Genomic DNA, 19,017 nt, shown 5'->3' with positions numbered 1-19,017 from the left:
TACCCTTAACCCATTAAGCTGTCTACTTAACAGATTAGGCCATGGCTATAATTTGGCTCCTAGAAAACAAAGTGTAAAGACTCATCTTCTCTGTCAGTGATTTAAAACTGTATAACTCATCAGATGAGGAACTGAAAGCACAACTGCAAGTTGTCAAAACTTTTTCAGATGGTACAAGAATGTCATTTAGTCTTGATAAATGTGCAAAAGCAACCTATAAAGCAGGAAAACTGCAGCACTAGGAAAACATCCGTTTCGGACAAGAATGTGATGCAAAAGAACTTGAGCAAAAGGGTGTGTATAAATATTTGGGAAGTGATGAAGGATCAAGAATAAAACATGAACAAATGTGAATAAAACTTAAGTTGACATAAATTAATCCTGAAAACAGCATTCACATCTCGGAACAAAATCCATACTATAAACCAATTTCCTCTTCTTGTCCTTACAGTTTTGGAAAGCTTGACTGGCCCAAAAACTTGTTGGATAGATTAGATAGGAAAACAAGGATGCTTCATGCTCACCAAATGATTTCTAAAAAATCAGTGCATACCAAGATTATATATTCCCCATTCCTAAGGAGGGATGGGCCTCTATGAAATTGGTTACATATACAAATCTGCAATCGTGGGACACCACACATCTGCTGACCTCAAGACACAAATTTAATGAAAGTTTTGAAACATGAGGAGAACAAATCTGACTTGTCTGCTTAATCTGGCAGAAGTATATTGGCATCAAGCAGGAATTGAAATCAAACCAGAAGTAGATAAAAATCAGGCAGCAACTGAATGTGCAAAAAACAAAGAAAGAATATAAGGTGAGGTACCAGATGAGAAGGCAAAAAATGTGGTAAATGCATATAGCTGCAAATAAAGAAAACTTCTGGAAGAACCTCATGGACCAAGATAGTAGGCTATGTACATGTTAGTTTACAAAATCCATTGAACATGTGGGAGAAAAAGACAAATGTAGGTTTTGTTAAACAGAACTGGAAACAGTTGCACACCTCATTGCTGGCTGTGACATACTAATGGCAGGAGGACTGTATACTGAAAGGCATAATAATGTGAACTCCAAACCAACTCCACAAAAGACGAACAAAATTGAGCAGGTATCCAAACGGCACACCACCAAACTGGAAACATTTTTTTCTTATTTTATTCTTCTGGTACCTCGGTCTTTTGCCTTCAAATGAATAATTTTCATCACATCATTACCCCATTTAAATAATCATCCCACAGGTTCAATTTCATTACCATCAATTTATGTCAATTACATATTTAAAGCAACACGTGTCTTTTTATCTTACATTCACATTCTTTGTTTTTTTCACATTCTTTGTTAATTACATTAAACCCAAACTTGATTATGGAATAATACCGAAACCTTATAAGAAAACAAGCATGAGTAAACTGGAAAACAGTGCTGGGGAAATATGGCAAGGGCATCCATGGATGTAAACATCATTATGAGAGACTAAAATATCTGAACTTGTACAGTGTCTCGTATTTAAGAGCAGATTTTATTCAGGTATATAGGACATTTAGAGACGAGCACCTCTAGGAATGCTTGGGGTTATTAAAAAGTAGTACAGAATCATCAGACAACCTATGTAGAAGGTTATAGAGGAATGAGAAGTGTACTCATAGTCCCATGCATCAGCTGCTCTCAGAGAACCACACTATGAAATTACATTAAAGCAAGCACTAGTTTAGATAGTTTTAAGAAAGTCTGGACACTTGTGGGAACAACTGTTTTGGTATACTGGCATGCTGGAAGGGCATTAATGCCTGTGCTTGAAATATCTGTAAGTAACATGTGTGCAAGTATTATAAATACTCAAAATAAAAGTATATAATATTAAATACGGTACCGCTGATCAGTAGCACATATTTTGTCAGATCATAGTGAGAGAATCTGTGCGTATTGAGAATCTAAAGTCAGTGATATTTATGCAAATGTATCAGTGAGCCAGTGAAGAATTATATGTACTATATGAAAAAACGACTACTTCGGTAGCGCATCAAAACCTGTCACTGAAACAGTAACTCTCAGTATTTACTGCTACAGTGCTTCCTTGAAGATTGGTTATGATGTGTCATTTCACAACTTAAAGCAGTTATGATCAGCATGGAGCAGGCCCTCTGACAGACTGCCTTCTTTCCAAGAGCAGGCTGTGAATTAGCAATTTCAAGTCACCTACAGGAAACCTACCTCTAATGGTGTGGTGACTATTTAGCTTCTGCTATGTTTTGTCAAGACTCAATTCACTGGAGTTTCAACCAGAGCCGTAGCTGTCTCATCTAGCATCCAGTGCTGATCAGCGATCTAGCACCCCTCAAAAAACAAAGCCCCATTCTCACCAATCTGGTATCACTTACCTCTTCCCAAGGGAGCTCTGTGCTACCTCTCAACTTTGGATCAAACGGCAAAAGGTAAATAGCGTTACTGCTGTTCTCATCCCTAACACTAATTCTCACTAAGCTTTAATGTGCCACTTACTGCCACTCTGCTTAGTTCTTCACAAACAATAAATCTGCTAATTTCTGTACATGCAGTAGTGCTAGCTTAACCTGCTGTGGGCTAAACACAACAGTGCTGCACAGCACTGTTTAGGAAGCATCAGCACTGCAGAAGTGCACAAATGCTGCTCTGTGGTACACACTGCATGCAACTCCTCTGCTGCTAGCTTTAAAAGGTTTAAAGGTGTGCCATCACAGCTGCTGCATACATAAAATTATGTATGTCACCTTCACCAGTGAAGACTGCTTTTATGGGACTGCATTTTCTCTTAATGTTTAAAAAGTTTATTTGGTTTGCCTATTCCACCTTTCCCATCCAAAAGGTGAGATGCTGATCACAAATGCAACATTAGACGAGTAGGAGGGATTACAACACACCCTTGTCTGGAATAAATTCTAGGGAAAATATCAATGGTAAGATGAATATGGTTATTTCCGAGGTTTTTGGGAGAATTTAAGGACTCACAACCACACCAAGCAAAAACAAATCTACACAAATGCCTACTACAACATCAAAAATTTGATTATTTTTTTAAACAAAAGTCACCAAAACAATGTTTCACTGTCTTGAATAGGTTTTTCTGGTGATGCTTTTTTTTTAAGCTGCTAAAAAGGTAACATTTTAATTCTAAAGAAAATTCTAAGATTTGACTTGTATTATAATTCATCCATTCCCCTTTGCACTGCCAAGACTAAAATTAGGTAACCATTTGAAATGTGAGGACTCACATTAGCAAGTCCTGTAGTATGGAGAGTAAACTGCCAAAAATCCAGACTTGAATATACTAAGTCAGAGATTGTCATTTCTCTGAATACTCCCTTTTCTCCAAGTTATTGTATTATACAAGTCTGAAGAGTGGGAACTTGGCCCCTCCACATCAGGGAATCTAGGAGTGCTTGCTCACCTTGCAAAAAAGGTGTTTAAAGGAGAACAGTGGTGTTTTGATATTTGCTCTTCTCTCACATTTCTGGTCTTTTTTGCCCCCCCAGCATCTCTGGACTCAACATTGAGTCATGACATTTCAACAGGGTGCCCTAAAGTGCCTGAAAGTAAGCAAAGCTGACCAACATAAAAGCACTAATAATGTTGCCAGAATACACAATTTTAACCATACAAGTCTGGTCTTTACTTATTAACCAAAGCCACAAAATGGATATGAACATGTTCTGTGAATATACATTTGGGATATCAATCAAGATACTACGTAAATGTTTAAGAAATCAATTCTCAAAGGAATGCCCTACATTGCAAACAATTAGGAGTGGCACACTATTACTTTTTTTAAAAAATTTTTTGTGGAAGTTGGAATTCTAAAGTTATATTTGTAACTAAGAATGTAAGCACTGAAACCTCTGGTGGCATTTCTAATTTTCTAAGATATACATTTCCATTTATTTCTATAGGCATGTGCTTTCCAAGTCCACAAGTCTTTTGTCATTTCTGTAGCACTGTCATCTTATGCAGAAAAGTGCCAAACCCTTCCAAAGCTATATAAGCAGGGGTCACCTTCATCAACAGCAGCTGGCCACACAAAAACTACAACATGGTACTCACTATGCCATCTCCTTTTCTTTGCTGCTCAAAAAAGTTGGATATGACTGTTAAACTTTCAAAAACGGAATCTGAAAGGTATGTATTAAAGTATAGCTTAACCAAGGTAAAGGAAATACTCTCTGACTATCAAAGCCTTACTTGAAGATGTACTAATCATGTAAAAACTTCTTTAAATATACCATCCTTAACACTCATATAGCAGGATAACAGAGGTGATACCAATGCAATTACACTTACAGAAAGGACAGCTCAATTATGCCCAGATACAGAACTGCACTGATAACATTTACTCAGACTCTGAAATTCATATCTAGGCTATGTTTAAAAGAATGGGAAAAGTACCAACTGAAACACAAATCACTGCTGCATGATACACTACAAAACAGCCCAGTAAACTCACTCTGACAGAAACAACGGGCCGCATGCTGAGGTATCACACAACCTGGATTGCTTTATCATCTAAAATGCATAATTTTACTTTTCTAGTTTTCATGGTATTGAAGCCTGTGTTATTCCCAAAATATAACAGTTTTTCAGGACAGATGTTTTCTTTTTGAGGGACAGTGGGGGTGGAGGGCAGGGGGAAATCAGACCAACCATGCATAGGACTTGTACTGAGTTCAACTGCAGAGAAAAACTTCAAATCACCTCAACTCAGGGCAAAGACAAACCACAATGGCAGTGACCTCATTCAATCTGCATTTTAAGCTAGTTAATAAACAAGCAATGGCCTTGACACTACTGCCCAAGTAACATTTTAAAGGTACATCATAGCATGACAGCTCCACCAAGAACTGCCTAGTGGATGATTCTGGTAGGCAATGACTGGACTATTTGGGAGACTAGGTCACCAGTGGACTATTTCATAAAAAGAACAAAAACAATGGATAACTAGAAGGAAGGATTAGGCACTGGTCTCCTTTAAGAGAATTACCTGGAATCCCAGTAATCAAATGCAGATGGAAAATGAAATCTTTATAAAACTGACAGAATAGCAAAAGTTAGTGTCTGGAGGTGTCTGACAGAATGGCAGACATCAGTGTTTGGGTGTCCAAAGGAGTCTGGAGGGCTTTTCTGTAAAGGTGAGATGCACTGGAGCAGTTGGCACCACAATAGTGAGTCTAAACCTGCAGTTGTGGTGCTGTAAAGTAAAAGTCCTGGTGGCTGGGATCCAGAATCCCTTTAATTACAGAGTGGTGAGTTAGGTTTGCCTAAACAACAAGGCAGCACCTGAAATACTGTGTACACCAGAGACAGACTTATGTGCCTGCAACTTTAGTTTAGACTTTTAGCCAAAGGCTATCTACATGTCAGAGACAGTGGACATGATTAGGGAATGAGGCACCATCAACAAACATTTATTGTTAAGAAGACACTGTTAACCTTTTACAAGTGCAGGACCGGGTGAACAGACTTTGTTAATCTGCTTTATTTTAGATTTTGTAACTGTTACCACTCACCCATTTATAATCTGGCAACAGAGATTTTTAACTACTGCATTTTATCTTCACAAAAGACTATAAACCTGAGCACTTTTTTCTAAAAGTACTACTAAGACTATCTACTCTCTTCGAGACACCATCTTTTAATTCAGTTTCCATGGGCTTGACTCTTAAGAATATTTTTCTGTAACAGAAGTCTTTTATTAAGCGATGCATTTTATTTTTCACCTGTCAATACCTTTTTAATTCCCATCAAAGAAAAGTCTAACCTTTCCTAGCGTAAATGAAATCAGTTTTCTCAAGTGAATCCTGTTGTGTATTCTGCTCAGATCAACTTTCACCTCTGGTCATTAAATCTATCATCATCCTATAAAAAGACAGGCCAAGGAACTACCCAAACATCCCTTTAGAATTAGGGATTATCCTCAGTGAAGCTATTTTTTGCTGGAGTCAAATTCTGGTTGAGAGATCTTTTTGGCTAACCTGAGCCACTTAAGAGTCTTCGAAAATGAACTGGTAAGCGATGCCATCCTGAAGGAAGTACATTTCTTATACAAAAAGGGGATTTCCAAATGTAGTCGGGTTCTGTCACTAGAAAATCTAATTGGAAAATATTAACAAGAGCTCAGTAAGTAAAGTAGTGGTGGTGATTTGGCAACGCTCTGCCAGAAACAGTCACTGCGTGCTAAAAGCAACATTAGCTTATCGCATTCCTTTGTATTAAAATGAGATACATCATTAACTGCATTACAGAGGTATGTATTTCAGGATTCGTTACAGTCTACAGTTCAGCAGACCACTCTGCAGCTTAGTTCCTGTAGATTTCCAAACTGGTATCTGAACTGTGTCTTTTAAAGGATTCAACTAAGAAACTAGCACAATACATGAATTTTGCATTCAGGTGTGGTCTATAATAGGTTAATATCATGAGCTATTTAAAAATAAAACTACTTGGAGCCTCCATTTGGCTGATCACAACTCTGTATGTTCCCTTTGCAAGTGAAAGTGAGAGGTGCTGTTGTCATCCAAGCAGCCAAAAAGGGCTTTTGTTCTGTTCTCTAGCCACTCCTATATATGTACTCAATCACTCCTGAAGTGGGTATGTAATGGGTAGAGCAAGAAGTATTCACTCCAGTGACACAGACACCACCCCAATAACTCTGCCCCCTATTGAGCAGACTGCTCCCATTAAGTCATTCGTCTCTACCAGAGATATGTTAGTGGGAGATGCGGCCATCCACACACACATTCCTTCAATATACCGACTGGAAAAGTGAAACAAACCTTGCTTCCATTTCACTCCCTTACCAGCTGGGTCTATATCATATGAGCGAATCGCATAAATTGTGAACATTCATAATATCGAACGTACCGGACCTCGAAGTGCTTTTTCTGAGATTGTAGCACAGTGAAGAATGAGATATTTGCCCTTTCCTCACTGTAGTGCGATCTCCGAGTTGGAATATACATTTAGCGGGGGGTGGGGGTGGGGGGCAGCCCCCCACAATAGGAAGTTTGAGGTCCGGTACATTTGATATTATGAGCGCTTGGAATTTGTGCTATTCGCTCATATGACAGACCCTACCAGTTGGCTCCTCCAGTAATCAGGCTAACTGCACCAAGGCCAGCTGAGTCATAGTAATGGTTCTCTCTCTTTACACCATTGGACCAGCTTTTTTAAGACTAATATGGATGAACTGCATGACAGCAGAAAGTACTACAGATGGTTTAGATGAGCAATGTAATCGCCTCTTGCCCACTTTTACACAATTCAGTAGCTCTGGATCTCTGTAAATATTTCACTCTTGATCTTTTTATTGTAGTTCTGTTCCCCCACTCTTCAAAACCTGGCTTACCAGAACTACTTCTTTCTTCACTGCACCTCCCTTTTTTGACTTTTCCCTTTGACAACTGCTAATGGTCACATGCACACTCAAGTCTACATTATAGGCTTTCTAGTTTAATACCATTTGATATTTCAGCTATAACATCTATTTAATCCATATGTCTTCTTTGCCATCCTTATTAGGACTTCTGAGTGGAATTATCATTACAATTTTATTTATTTTACATTTGTTAACCGGGACAATCTGACTGGATATATGTCCATTTTCAGCAGAGGCCTGGGGAGAAAAACTCCAAGGTACATATACACATACAATTATAGAACTTTTAGCACATGGTAGTTACATACAGGTATGAGCAATACAAGTCTTTATTTACAGGTAGTATCAACATATTACATTCAGGATTCTGACACATTGAGTAGCAGTTTATACAATTTACCTTTCCTGATATGGAGAGGGTAGATAGTAAAGAAACATTAGTTGATTAGAGGCAACCAAGAAACAGTGAGGACACTTGTCAGGGTTAGAACAGGGACATAACCAGTGGGATTTAAGGTAATTCTTAAGTTTGTTTTTGAATAAGGTTAATGAAGGTTCTAGAATCAGGTCAGCCAGTAGTGAGTTCCATGTATTCCCAAGAGAGTTGGCAAAAAGCGAGTCACCAGAGTGGTTGGATTTGACCATTTGAACTAGGAGTTTGGTGGATGAGCAGAGTGGGCAGTTGTTACTATAGGGGCTGATTATTTTTTTTTTAGAGCAGGTGTATTTTCCGGCCAGTAGAGGACTTTATGGGCTGCTATGAGCTGACTGAACTGCAGAAGGTAAGGTAGTTCCAGCCATCCTGCAAGATTTAGGTTGTGATAGTAGTGGGTTCGGTAGGGTGTGCCAGTAGCAAATCTGGATATCTGTTTGTAGCATGATGATTTATTAATATCTGTTTTGTTCAAGTTGGAGAAAAGAGGAGAGGCATAAAGAAGGGTAGATAGTAGATGGGAGCGAGCAATTGCAATTCGAGCAGGTGGGGTGAGGAAGGATTTGATCCTATAAAGGGGGCAGAGTTTTTTATTGATTGTTTTTAATAGCTTGATTGATGCGCATGTCAAACCTGAGGTTATCAACTATGACACCTAATAGTTTAGTTTGGGCTTCCGGGGAGATAATGGTGCCATCATTTGTTGTTATGTTGAAGAGTGGCAGGGTGGTCCTACGCATAGGGGAGAAGAGAAGCAGCTTAGTTTTGTTGGAGTTAAGGATCAGATGTTGGTTTGAAAGCCAGTTTTCCACTGAGTTGAAGGTGTTTTGGGTTAACATGGAATGGTTAGCAGGGGAGGTGGCAGAACAAATCAAAGTGGAGTCATCCGCATATTGAATGCAGGTAGCATCTGGGATGACTGTATGAAGGTCATTTATAAAGACAGAGAAGAGGAGGGGGGTCCTCATATAGAGCCCTGGGGACACACAGCTTGATGGGAAGGCACGAATGATAGCTTGTCCTGCCTACCAACTGACATACCTTTCATTCTATTTCAATAACTATGAAAACTGATATTATTTTAATATCGCGTTTTGTAACCACTTAAGTCAACCTGTTTATAGTGGATATATTTTTCTCATTTAATATTTCGTTTGAGAATACTGCTGCAGCTGCTGACACAAATCTGCTTTTAGATTACTTCCTTATATGTTTATTACATTACCACTCTAATCACAAAGGATTTTTTTTTTTATTTTCAGCTGTTTGTACTGATGTAATTATTATTGCACGTGTGTGTATGTGTGTGTGTGTGTGTACGCATATGTATATCAATGTTTAGTAGGGAAGGTCGATCCAGCATTATGTCAACATGTTTAACTTCATCACAGTAACATCAAGTTCCACAAGATCGACATGCTTCTGCACATGCTCTGAAGTTACTTCTTGGAACATGCAATGTATGAAACTGTTTTAGTGCATGCCCCCTGCACCCCCACCCCACAACCCATACTAAAAGTATCTGTTATATACTAACTCCAAGATCTCATGATCCCCAGGGAGGCCATATGCCCCTTCCCCAGGGATCATCTTGTCTCACAGCTGTCAACCTTATACAGTGTCCACCAATGTCGGTCAACCACACACGTTGATCTTACCCACAATTCACCAATCTTATGATAACCTTATACAATTTTAACCAAAGTAATGCTCAAGAGTGCAGAGAAAAAGATCAATATCTAGATCAAATGCACAAACAAAATAAAAACACACAGACAATTTTACATGAGAAGGGGCACCCTGCACACTCCATGCCAATTATATCAACTCAGAGGTCACAACAGTGGGGAAAGAGCAAATTCACACCTCCTCTGTACAGCAATCTTGCATGTAGAGTGGCTGGCAGGCAGTAAAACAGACAAAAGTCTTCTGTTTTTGGCTATTACAGCCATAGAAATATAGACCTACAAGAGAGGGAGAGAACCTTCCAATGAATCTGTAATCACTATACTTTAAATTGTTGATACTCAAAGTATGTGCTATAATCTCTTTGCAAGTTTTTTTCTCTCACTAAATGTTTATGGAGCTCTTCCCCCGAGCTACAACTGAAAATAGGTCTTGCATGAACAAGAAGGACATTCCCAGTAACAAAATGCAAATAAATTAAATGAATAAATAGCTGTTGTACTTGTGTTTTGGCTGTTTGAAGGGAAGTCACTGACTATTAGGAAAAAAGACGAGTCATAAGCAAATTGAGCTATGAAATGTATGCTTTAGAATTATGATCATTTTAATCGTTTTAGGTTCAATACAAATGCCAAACATATAAGACACAATACATGTCTAATGCACATAGAAGAAAAAAAGAAGTTATGTACTCACCATAACGTTCTGAGTAGTTGTACTTCATTTGTCTTCAACCTGTGGGTATATACTGATCTGTCAGAAACTAGACAGCAGCTTCATTAGCATCTGATCCGAGCTCCAAGCTCCTCCCCTTACCCATAATGTCTCTCCATCTCCTTCCTTCCCTCAGATCGAGTTTGCTACACCATCAACCTAAGCCCAACTCAATTAGACCTTACCACAACAGGTTATATACAAACTTAAGTATGAACAGGAGAGCCGCAGAAGCGCACTCTCCCACCTACCATAGTAATAAACAATAAGGTCAGGTGGAAGGACAGTTGAAGACAAATGACATACAACTACTCAGATGGAACGTTATGGTGAGTACATAACTTCTTTATCTGAAGTAGTTTACTTCATTTGCTCTTCAATTTGTGGGACAGAGTCCCCAGCTACTAAACACCTGGGTGCCCGCCCCTCATGGAAGGATATTCCAGAGCACCGCAGAGCCAAAGGATGTTATAGTGAGAAATGAAGGTATGAGGACCAAGTAGCCGCAGAATAAATATCATCCAGAGACACCCTGGACCAAAAAGCTGCCGAGGTAGCCATGGATCTGGTAGAATATGCTATTACTTCACCCGGAGGTGACTTACCCTCGTCTTTGTATACCTGAAGGATACAATAAGAGATCCATTGAGCCAAAGTTACCGTGGAGATTGGTTTGCCCAGAAAGGGTTTAGAGTAAGACACAAAACTGGTTGGACTTGCGAAAGGTCTTAGCTCTGTGCAAGTAAAATCTCAGTTGTCTATGTACGTCTAAACAAGTGCAATTTATATTCACCCCTGTTCTGAAAATTTGGGAAGAACACAGGTAAATTAATCGTCTGGTTGATATTGGACTCAGAAGCCACCTTGGGGAGAAAGGATGGATTGGTACGAAGTGACACCCTGTCCCTATGGAAGACCATATATGGATCTTTGCTAGACAATAGCTGAGGTTCTGAAATCCTCCTAGCCAAGGTGATAGCTACTAGGAAGGCTGTTTTCCAAGATATAAATTTTAGGTCTACTGATGCAGCTGGCTCAAAGGTAAGAGCAACCAGAGCCTGTAAAACCAAAGTCAGGTCCCAAGGAGGGGTAGGATCCTTCACCAGGGAGGGTCTTAAAAGAAAGTTACCCTTAGTAAAGGTTTTACAAAGTTTAGAGGATGCTAAAGAAACCATGTTCCCCCCAATATGAAAGCTGGAAATATCAGCCAATTGAACTTTCACAGTAGAATAGCTAGCCCCTTGATGAAATATATATGCCAAGAATTCCAACACTGCCAGAACGGGAGCTGTGAAAGGGTCCAGATCCCTTTGAGAAGCCCAGATGGATAAATGCTTCCATTTACTGTGGTAAAGCTTCCTGGCAGAGGAGTTGTGAGCTGCCACCAGAATAGTCTTGACCGCAGAGGATAAACCAGGAGTCCCAACTATGATAGGAACTGGAGCAGCCAAGCAGTGAGTTTAGACTGTCCAGGTTTGGATTAGGAACCGCCATGGAGGAGCAAGAAGATGAGACCAGAGGAAGGGAAACCATACTTGGCCAAAACGGGGCTATGAGGATCACTTTGCTCCCTAGCCTGCAAGCCTTCTGGAGGAATTTCAAAATAAGTGGTAACGGGGGTAAGCATAGAGAAGAGTGGGAGGCCAAACATGAACTAGAGCATCTCTGGGGGACTCCTCTATGGGGGTGATTTAGAGCGAAGAATTCACTGCACTTCACGTTGGAAGGAGATGCGAAGAGATCGCAGCAAGGCCAACGCCACTAGAGGAAAATCTGCTCCGCTACCAAGGATTCAGAGACCCACTCGTAAGGCTTCAGAATAGTCCTGCTCAGTTTGTCCACCAGTATGTTGGACCGTCCTGGAATGTGCGTTGCTACCAGAAACTGGCTGGTAGAGATCGCCCATTCCCACACTGTCATGGCCTCATGACAATGGGGATAAGATCTGGTTCCTCCCTGCTTGTTGATGTACCAGACTACTGACATGATGTCTGACTGAATTGCAATAGTTCCCACAGGGAGAAAGACGTGAAGGGCCTGCAACGTTAAAAGGACCCCTCTCATCTCTAGGATGTTGATATGCAACTTGGTCTCATTTAGGAACTACATGCCTTGGACTGTCTTTCCAAAGCAATGGACACCCCACTCTAGTTGGGAGGCATCTGTGGTCATCTTGGCTTGGGGAGGGGCTGCAATAAATGGACATCCCTCGGCCAGTTCCAAGGTCTGCATCCACCAGAGGAGGGACTCCCTGCCAGCCCTGCTGATGTGTATTGGATGCATCAACGGAAGATCTAACCACAACAATTGGACCACTAATGTCCACTGCAGAACCCGCATATGTACACAAGCACAAGGAAGAAGGGTAATTGTGGCTGCCATGGAACCAAGAGCTCATAGCATCATCTCTGCGGACGGGAGGTGGGACTGAATGATCAAGGACACTGAGTCGTAAGCTCTGAATTCTCTTCGGGATTAGAAAAACCTTCATTTGCAAAGTGTCTATCCTTCCTCCAATGTACTCTAGAACCTGGACTGGGATCAGAGAAGATTTTGCTGTGTTGATGGTGACTCCCAGGTGGCCTGATTACTTCAAAAAGTAATCTCTGGCTTGAGAAAGTAGATGCTTGGTGGGAGCAACAAGGAGCCAATCGTCCAGGGACAGGAAGACCTGTATTCTTTGAATCCTCAGGTGAACCGCTACAACTGCCATGACCTTGGTGAACACCCTGGGGACTGTGGTGAGACCAAAGGGTAGGGCTCAAAATTGGTAATGACTGGCCCTTAGCCAGAAGCAGAGGAACCTGCTGTAGAATCTGTGAATCTTTATATGGTAGTACACATCCTGGAGATCTATTGAGCACATCCAGCCTTTCTCCTGCAGGTAAGACATTGCAATGTGACCATCCGAAACTTCTCTTTGGCAACTGAAAGGTTGAGGGTGGAAAGATCTAGAATGGGTCTTAGGTCTCCCATCTTTTTTAGCACCAAAAAGAACCTGGAGTAGATGCCTGATCCAGATTGGTCGTGGGGGATGGGTTGGATGATTTGTTTCTTTAGCAGCTTGTCTATTTTGAGGGCTGCTACCCCACCTCCCCACTTTGCATGAGTGGTATGTCTAGTGGTGTTTTGGTGGAAGAGGAGATTCCACAAAGGGGATAGAATAGCCTCTGCATATGATCTGAAGCATCCAATGGTCTTTTGACACGGACTCCCATGCCATTAGGTGCAACGAAAGATGACCCCCGACTGCCTCCAGAGCAGTACAGTCAGGCAAACTCTCAGGGCTGCTGTGCGGGCCTGTGTGAGAACAGTTTGAGAACCCACATTCCTCGGACCCCCTCTGCCTCTGGGCCAGCATCTATCAAAACTGCTTCTGCCTCTGGGGGAAGATGAGTCCTGAGCGTCCCAGGAATACTGAGATTTCCAGAACCACATCTTCTTTTGCCCTCGCTGATTCCTGGAGAAGGATCTTTGAGGGTTAGAGAAGCAGATCCCAAAGGCAGACAGTGTCTTCTCATCCTTTTTGCTCTGGACCAACATCTCGCGAATGCTCTTCCTGAACAAGGAAGAACCATCCCAAGGTGCATTCGCAAATGACACCTTAAAGGACTCCATGAATTGACACAGACTGAGCCAAGCGTGACGCCTTATGGCAATGCCAGACCTGAACAGCCTTGCTGTTCCTTCAGTGGCATGTGAAAGGAGGCACATGGATGTGTTAGACACTACTTTTAGAGTGGCCATCCGCGCGGAGAATGTGCGCTTATCCTCTGATGACATGGACTCCTGGGATGACTCAGCAAGCTCTTTGACAAAGTCATGCTGCAGTCGGGTAACGTGTGCCAAATAATTCAGTGCCCTTATGGAAAAGGTGACTAAAGCATAAACCTGCTTCCCTACGCGATCCATCGTCCTGGACTCATGGTCAGGGGGATGGACAGTAGAACTTTCTTGAGCTAGTTCTTTCTTGGTGGCAGCTGCTACCAGCATAGTGTCTACATAGGACCCTTTGTTCCAAATAGGTCTATCCGAAGGGGGACTTAGGATCTTGTCTGGATGCTTTGGAATTGGCTCCATGGGTTCCTATTACATAGTCTAACTTTTACAAGTTCGAATGCTATATGGTCAAAACCATATGTTCGAACTTGTAGAAGTTCGAATACATAAAAAAAAAAAACAAACTGAAAACATAACTGTTGTAAGCAGGGGGCAAGCCCCCTTGCACCCCCACACCCCCCGCTCTTTAAATATACCAACTCCGAGATTGCACTACAGTGCGGTTACTGCATCATCGGGAGGTGACCAAAGGAGACATCATCGGGAGGTGACCTGGGGGAGCCTTCCCCTTCCTCTAAGTCGGTGTCCTTGATGAAGGACTCTGGAGAGAAGTCCAGGTGCCTCCTTTTGCAAGTCCATTTGTGAAAAGCCTCTTCGGTGAGACTCTCCAGAGTGGACTCAAAACCATCTGTTGTTCCGCAAGGGGAACCGGCTGGGACACATCAGGCACAGGCTGTCTCATAGTTGAGAAAATGGCTGATGTTGCATCCAGAGCAGAGGAAGCTGGGGCGGGATCCAAGGAAATAGGGGTCTCAACCCACTCGAGAGGACCATTTCCACCACATAGAATGCTGAAGGAGAACAAGCCTCCTGGGCCACCAGTAAGGAAGCTCTACTCCCCGGACCCGATGGGGGAATCAGAGCCGAGCCCACAGGTGCCAAGAGACCAAAGGGGGAACCATGACCCAGCACAGTCTGAGCCGATGGGAACCCCACCTTAGATCTGGTGCTCAGATTATGGCTCTGAGAGCTGCTCAGTTCCAAACTAGTCAGATCCGATGTGCTCAAGGCAATGGCCGGTGTCGAGGTACAAGGTACCATCAGCGCTGACCCCGACTCAGAGACCTCTCAGATTTGAAAACTCCGATACTGGGGGTTGGATTAGAGAAGGAGTTATTGGGGTGAAAACAGGAAGCAAGCTCCCCACTCCAGAGGAAGAGGGGGCTGGGCAAGACTCTCATCTAGATCTGGGTGCGAATAAATGTCCTCATTTGTTCCATCTCCACTTCACTTAAACTTCTGATGGAGCGGGACGAAGAAGCCAATGATGCTGACCTCGAAGGTCGGTGCACTGATACCCTGGAAGAAGGTCTAGTCTCCTCCAGCTGTGGCGAGAACCTTGAAGATCGGAGCCAGGGAGTACTAGGCTTGGAAACAGCCTGAAGTTTCTGTGGAGGACCTGACAGACCATAACAGCCTGGGGATCTCTTCCTTGCTTTGTCCTTTCTTAATAGTTTCCCTTCCACAGGCCTCTGAGCAGGTGGATGAGTTCTGGCCTGGGAGGAGGCAGAGGTGGAAGTAGTAGAAACAGTCACCGCTGTGACTGCAGTATTTGCGGGGACAGCCACCCTCAAAGCAGAAAGAAGCCTCTTTATTACAAGTTTGGTCTTGTGATTTTTCAAGTCCCAAGGGTTAAAACCCATGCAAATAAAATAGTCAGTAGAGAGATGAGGGACTCCTAAACATACCACTTACAGACTGTGGCCATCTGCTAGGGAAAGCTTGTGGCCACACTCTGAGCACTTCCTAAAGACAGGCTTATTCGGCACAGTCATGTTCAAAAAGAAACCAACAGTTCTGTCAGACCTAAATACACACACACACAAAACTAAGTGAAACACTAACTTTTTTTTTTAAGCACGATGCAACGCGAGGAAAGGGAGGTAAAGGAAAGGGAAACCCTGACCTCACAATAGAAGAAAAAGTTCACTCATCCAAAAATCCTAAGAAAATGCTATTGAAACAAGCACCACGATGCTAGGCTAAGCCATGGCAAATGAGATCTGAGGGAGGGAAGGAAGGAGATGGAGGGGTATTATGGGTAAGGGGAGGAGCTTGGAGCTCAGATCAGATGCTGGTGAAGCTGCCGTCTCGAATCCGATACGGATCTGTATACCCACAGGTTGAAGAGCAAATGAAGTAAACTACTTCAGATAAAAGGTTCCACTAAAACTTAGGTCATTGGGTTAATTAAGAATATCAAAATTATTCAGTTAGAGGATTAACCAGCTGCAACACTAGGAGTCTTACCTTCTAAAATCCAGTTCATAATGACTCTTACTCGAGTGTACACCCCTGGTTTCTTTGGCCGGAAGCAGCCAGCACCCCAGCTGGCAATACCATAGATTCTGAAAGTGCCAGAGTTTCTGTCATCCATACACACCAAAGGACCTCCTGAATCGCCCTAGAACAGAATCATAAAAGACTTTCATTAATTTTTCCATTTCAAAGGAGATGAACCAGATGAAAAATTTGTTTAAATTAATCATAGAAAAATAATTCACTTAATGTTGATAGTGGTTTACAGAAGGCAATAAAGTATGGGTGCATAAGACAGATTGTTTATAGTCAACTTAATATTTGGGCATTTCCATGGTAAAAAAAGGCTCAGAATCTCTTATTCACAGTAGAAGGGTCTTTATGCACAAGTCCAGAACAGTGACATATATGGGTGAGCAGTCTTGGGAAAGCTGTTCATGAAGTATGACACTAGTAAAGCAAGCTTGGATTTAGATTAGATTGCAGTCAGAAAATATTACCAACTGAGAGGAGGTACAGTTAATAATTGTCAAGTTATGCTGCACTTAACCCAGACCAGCAGATGTTTTTTTTTTTTACTACTGCAGTAGCTTATGTCTTATATCCTGAAAATGATGCAGCACCTACTCAGCTTCCCAAACCTCTAATACTCTCTCCCATGGTCACTCTGGCTACCTAAAGGCTACTCCCTTGTGGAGAGTAGTATAACATCATCCAGTGACTAAAATCTTCAAGACTTTCTGGACCCAAGAGAGAAAAAAAGGTGATCTCATCCTAAAACAACCACAACTATTGCAATAAACAAAAGACTAGCTACAGCAAAATCTGAATAAGAATCCACAGCAATTATGTACAAGAGGGATGGTGGGTAAAGAAGACTAGTTCAACAGTTTAGAATTCAAACATCCATTGTTACTTGTAAGTGCAAATTGCATATCTGTTCTATGCTCCTCATTCTCACTGCTACAGTAGCCTATAGATAGATTACCAAAGCTTACAAACTCTGGAAAGAGGGAGAATAAGTATCTAAGAGACCCTGGGGAATGGCCCTTGCAAAGACTGCTTTGGACCTAGAGAAGGAATCCAGTTTGGAGTGAAGACCAAGTAGCTGGCTCTAGAATGCTTCAAGAGTTTACCCTTTCCAATATACCATTGAAAAAGTTGAGACCCTGGAAGAATGGGCCCTAACCATGCTTACAATGGTTCTGCCATGGTTGGAATAACAAAACACAATAGCAGAGGACAACCATCTAGAGATGGTCTAGTTTGAAACAGGCTGACCTTAGTCTCTGTGTAGGAAATAACTAGCTAGTTACCTTTCCAGAAGGACTTTCTTCTGTCAGGGTAATACCAGAGATAATTGGCATATTCAATGTATGGAAAGTCTATTCTGCCTTGTTTTATGGCTTTGGATAAACTGGGAGATTGTGTTCACTTTGAATCAAGCCATCGCACAAGCAAAACCTTAATCTAGGGTAAGTCTGCAGAGTCAGTGGCATAGCTGGTGTTGGTGGGGGTGTCGAGAGGGGTGGCATATTTGGGAATGTCACTTCTGGTTGAGTCGCATTATGTCTGTGTGCGTTGTCGCACAAACATCCTGTTCTTCCTGTCCACCCGCACAATTTTAAATTCATGGAATTTCTATCATTTTCTGCTTCACCTTTTGCGTGTGTGTGTGTGTGTGTGTGTGTGTGTGTTTGTAAAATGCCCCAGTTAGGTGTACCTGGTGGTTAGTGTTACTCAGGCTCAAAAGCTGTACCTTAGGTACAAGAAACAATAGTCCATTCTCTACCTGTACCACCACTTGTGATTCAAAAAGTTGAGTCCATGGCTTTCAACTGTCCAGATTTTCACAGAATGTCTGGAATGTTTGGCTCATACTTTTGATCTCTTCCCCTTAATTTGTGGTTTTCTGGCAAATCCGTGAGAAATGAAGTACTAAATGATACCCATTTAAGTTTCAGTCTTCCTGTCTTTCAGGAAATGCATGGTAACACAAAACATTTTATTCTAGCAATTTTCTACGATTATACAAGCAATGCTACAAACAAGTCCCTGGTTTTGGGCCTTTGTCCCTGCCCCCCCCAATAAATTTTGGCTTTTTCCAGATTTGGTGTACTGCAGAGTTGAGAGATGTAATTGAGTGTCAAGTGGATTTTACAAGGAGCTGAGAAGCCTTAGGGGAACAGAAGTTTAGTGCTGCATATGCCAAGTCTGTTGGCAATGTATGTAGAATGTCAGGTAGTATACTTGCTTTTGATGCAGTAGGCTGTAGGTTCTACAACCACAGTATGCAGATGGATTGCTGATACTGCACTATGTTGTAGTTTAAAGGATGTGGATGCGGCAGTCCTGAGAATGTCCTCCTTTGGAGGAGATACCTAGTAACTATGAACCTGTTATCAAGTTTGCCATCCATTCTCTATTGCAATATTACTAGCTTATTTTTTTAATGTAACATAGGCAATGTATTATTCAAGGGCAACAGGCACTTTATTTGTAGATGAAACAATTAAATATAAAGTGGTTTGCCAGCAAACCTCTTCATTAATTACAGATCTCTAATGTGGAATTTAGATGACTTTTACTTCTGCAGAGATTGTGCATATTTACTGATATTGGTGGATTATGATGACAGACGTTTGAGTAGACTTTTATGATGGAAATGATCTGAATT

At 41.7% G+C, this 19,017-nt stretch overlaps 1 protein-coding gene across 1 annotated transcript in view; it reads right to left on the bottom strand.

Annotated features, from left to right (window-relative positions):
• Positions 1-19,017, bottom strand: part of OVCH1 (ovochymase 1) — a 675,688-nt gene that overhangs the window by 521,375 nt on the left and 135,296 nt on the right. Inside the window, exon 3 of the mRNA XM_044087248.1 lies at positions 16,332-16,485. Within this exon, the coding sequence (XP_043943183.1) occupies positions 16,332-16,485 (154 nt within the window). The remainder of the gene's footprint in view (positions 1-16,331; positions 16,486-19,017) is intronic.

This window comes from Protopterus annectens, chromosome 11.part0, assembly GCF_019279795.1.
Source record: "Protopterus annectens isolate FY-2018-M chromosome 11.part0, PAN1.0, whole genome shotgun sequence".
Taxonomy (NCBI): Eukaryota; Metazoa; Chordata; order Ceratodontiformes; family Protopteridae; genus Protopterus; species Protopterus annectens.
Note: the sequence above shows the minus strand (reverse complement) of the source record. Positions and strands in the feature narration are given on the sequence as shown.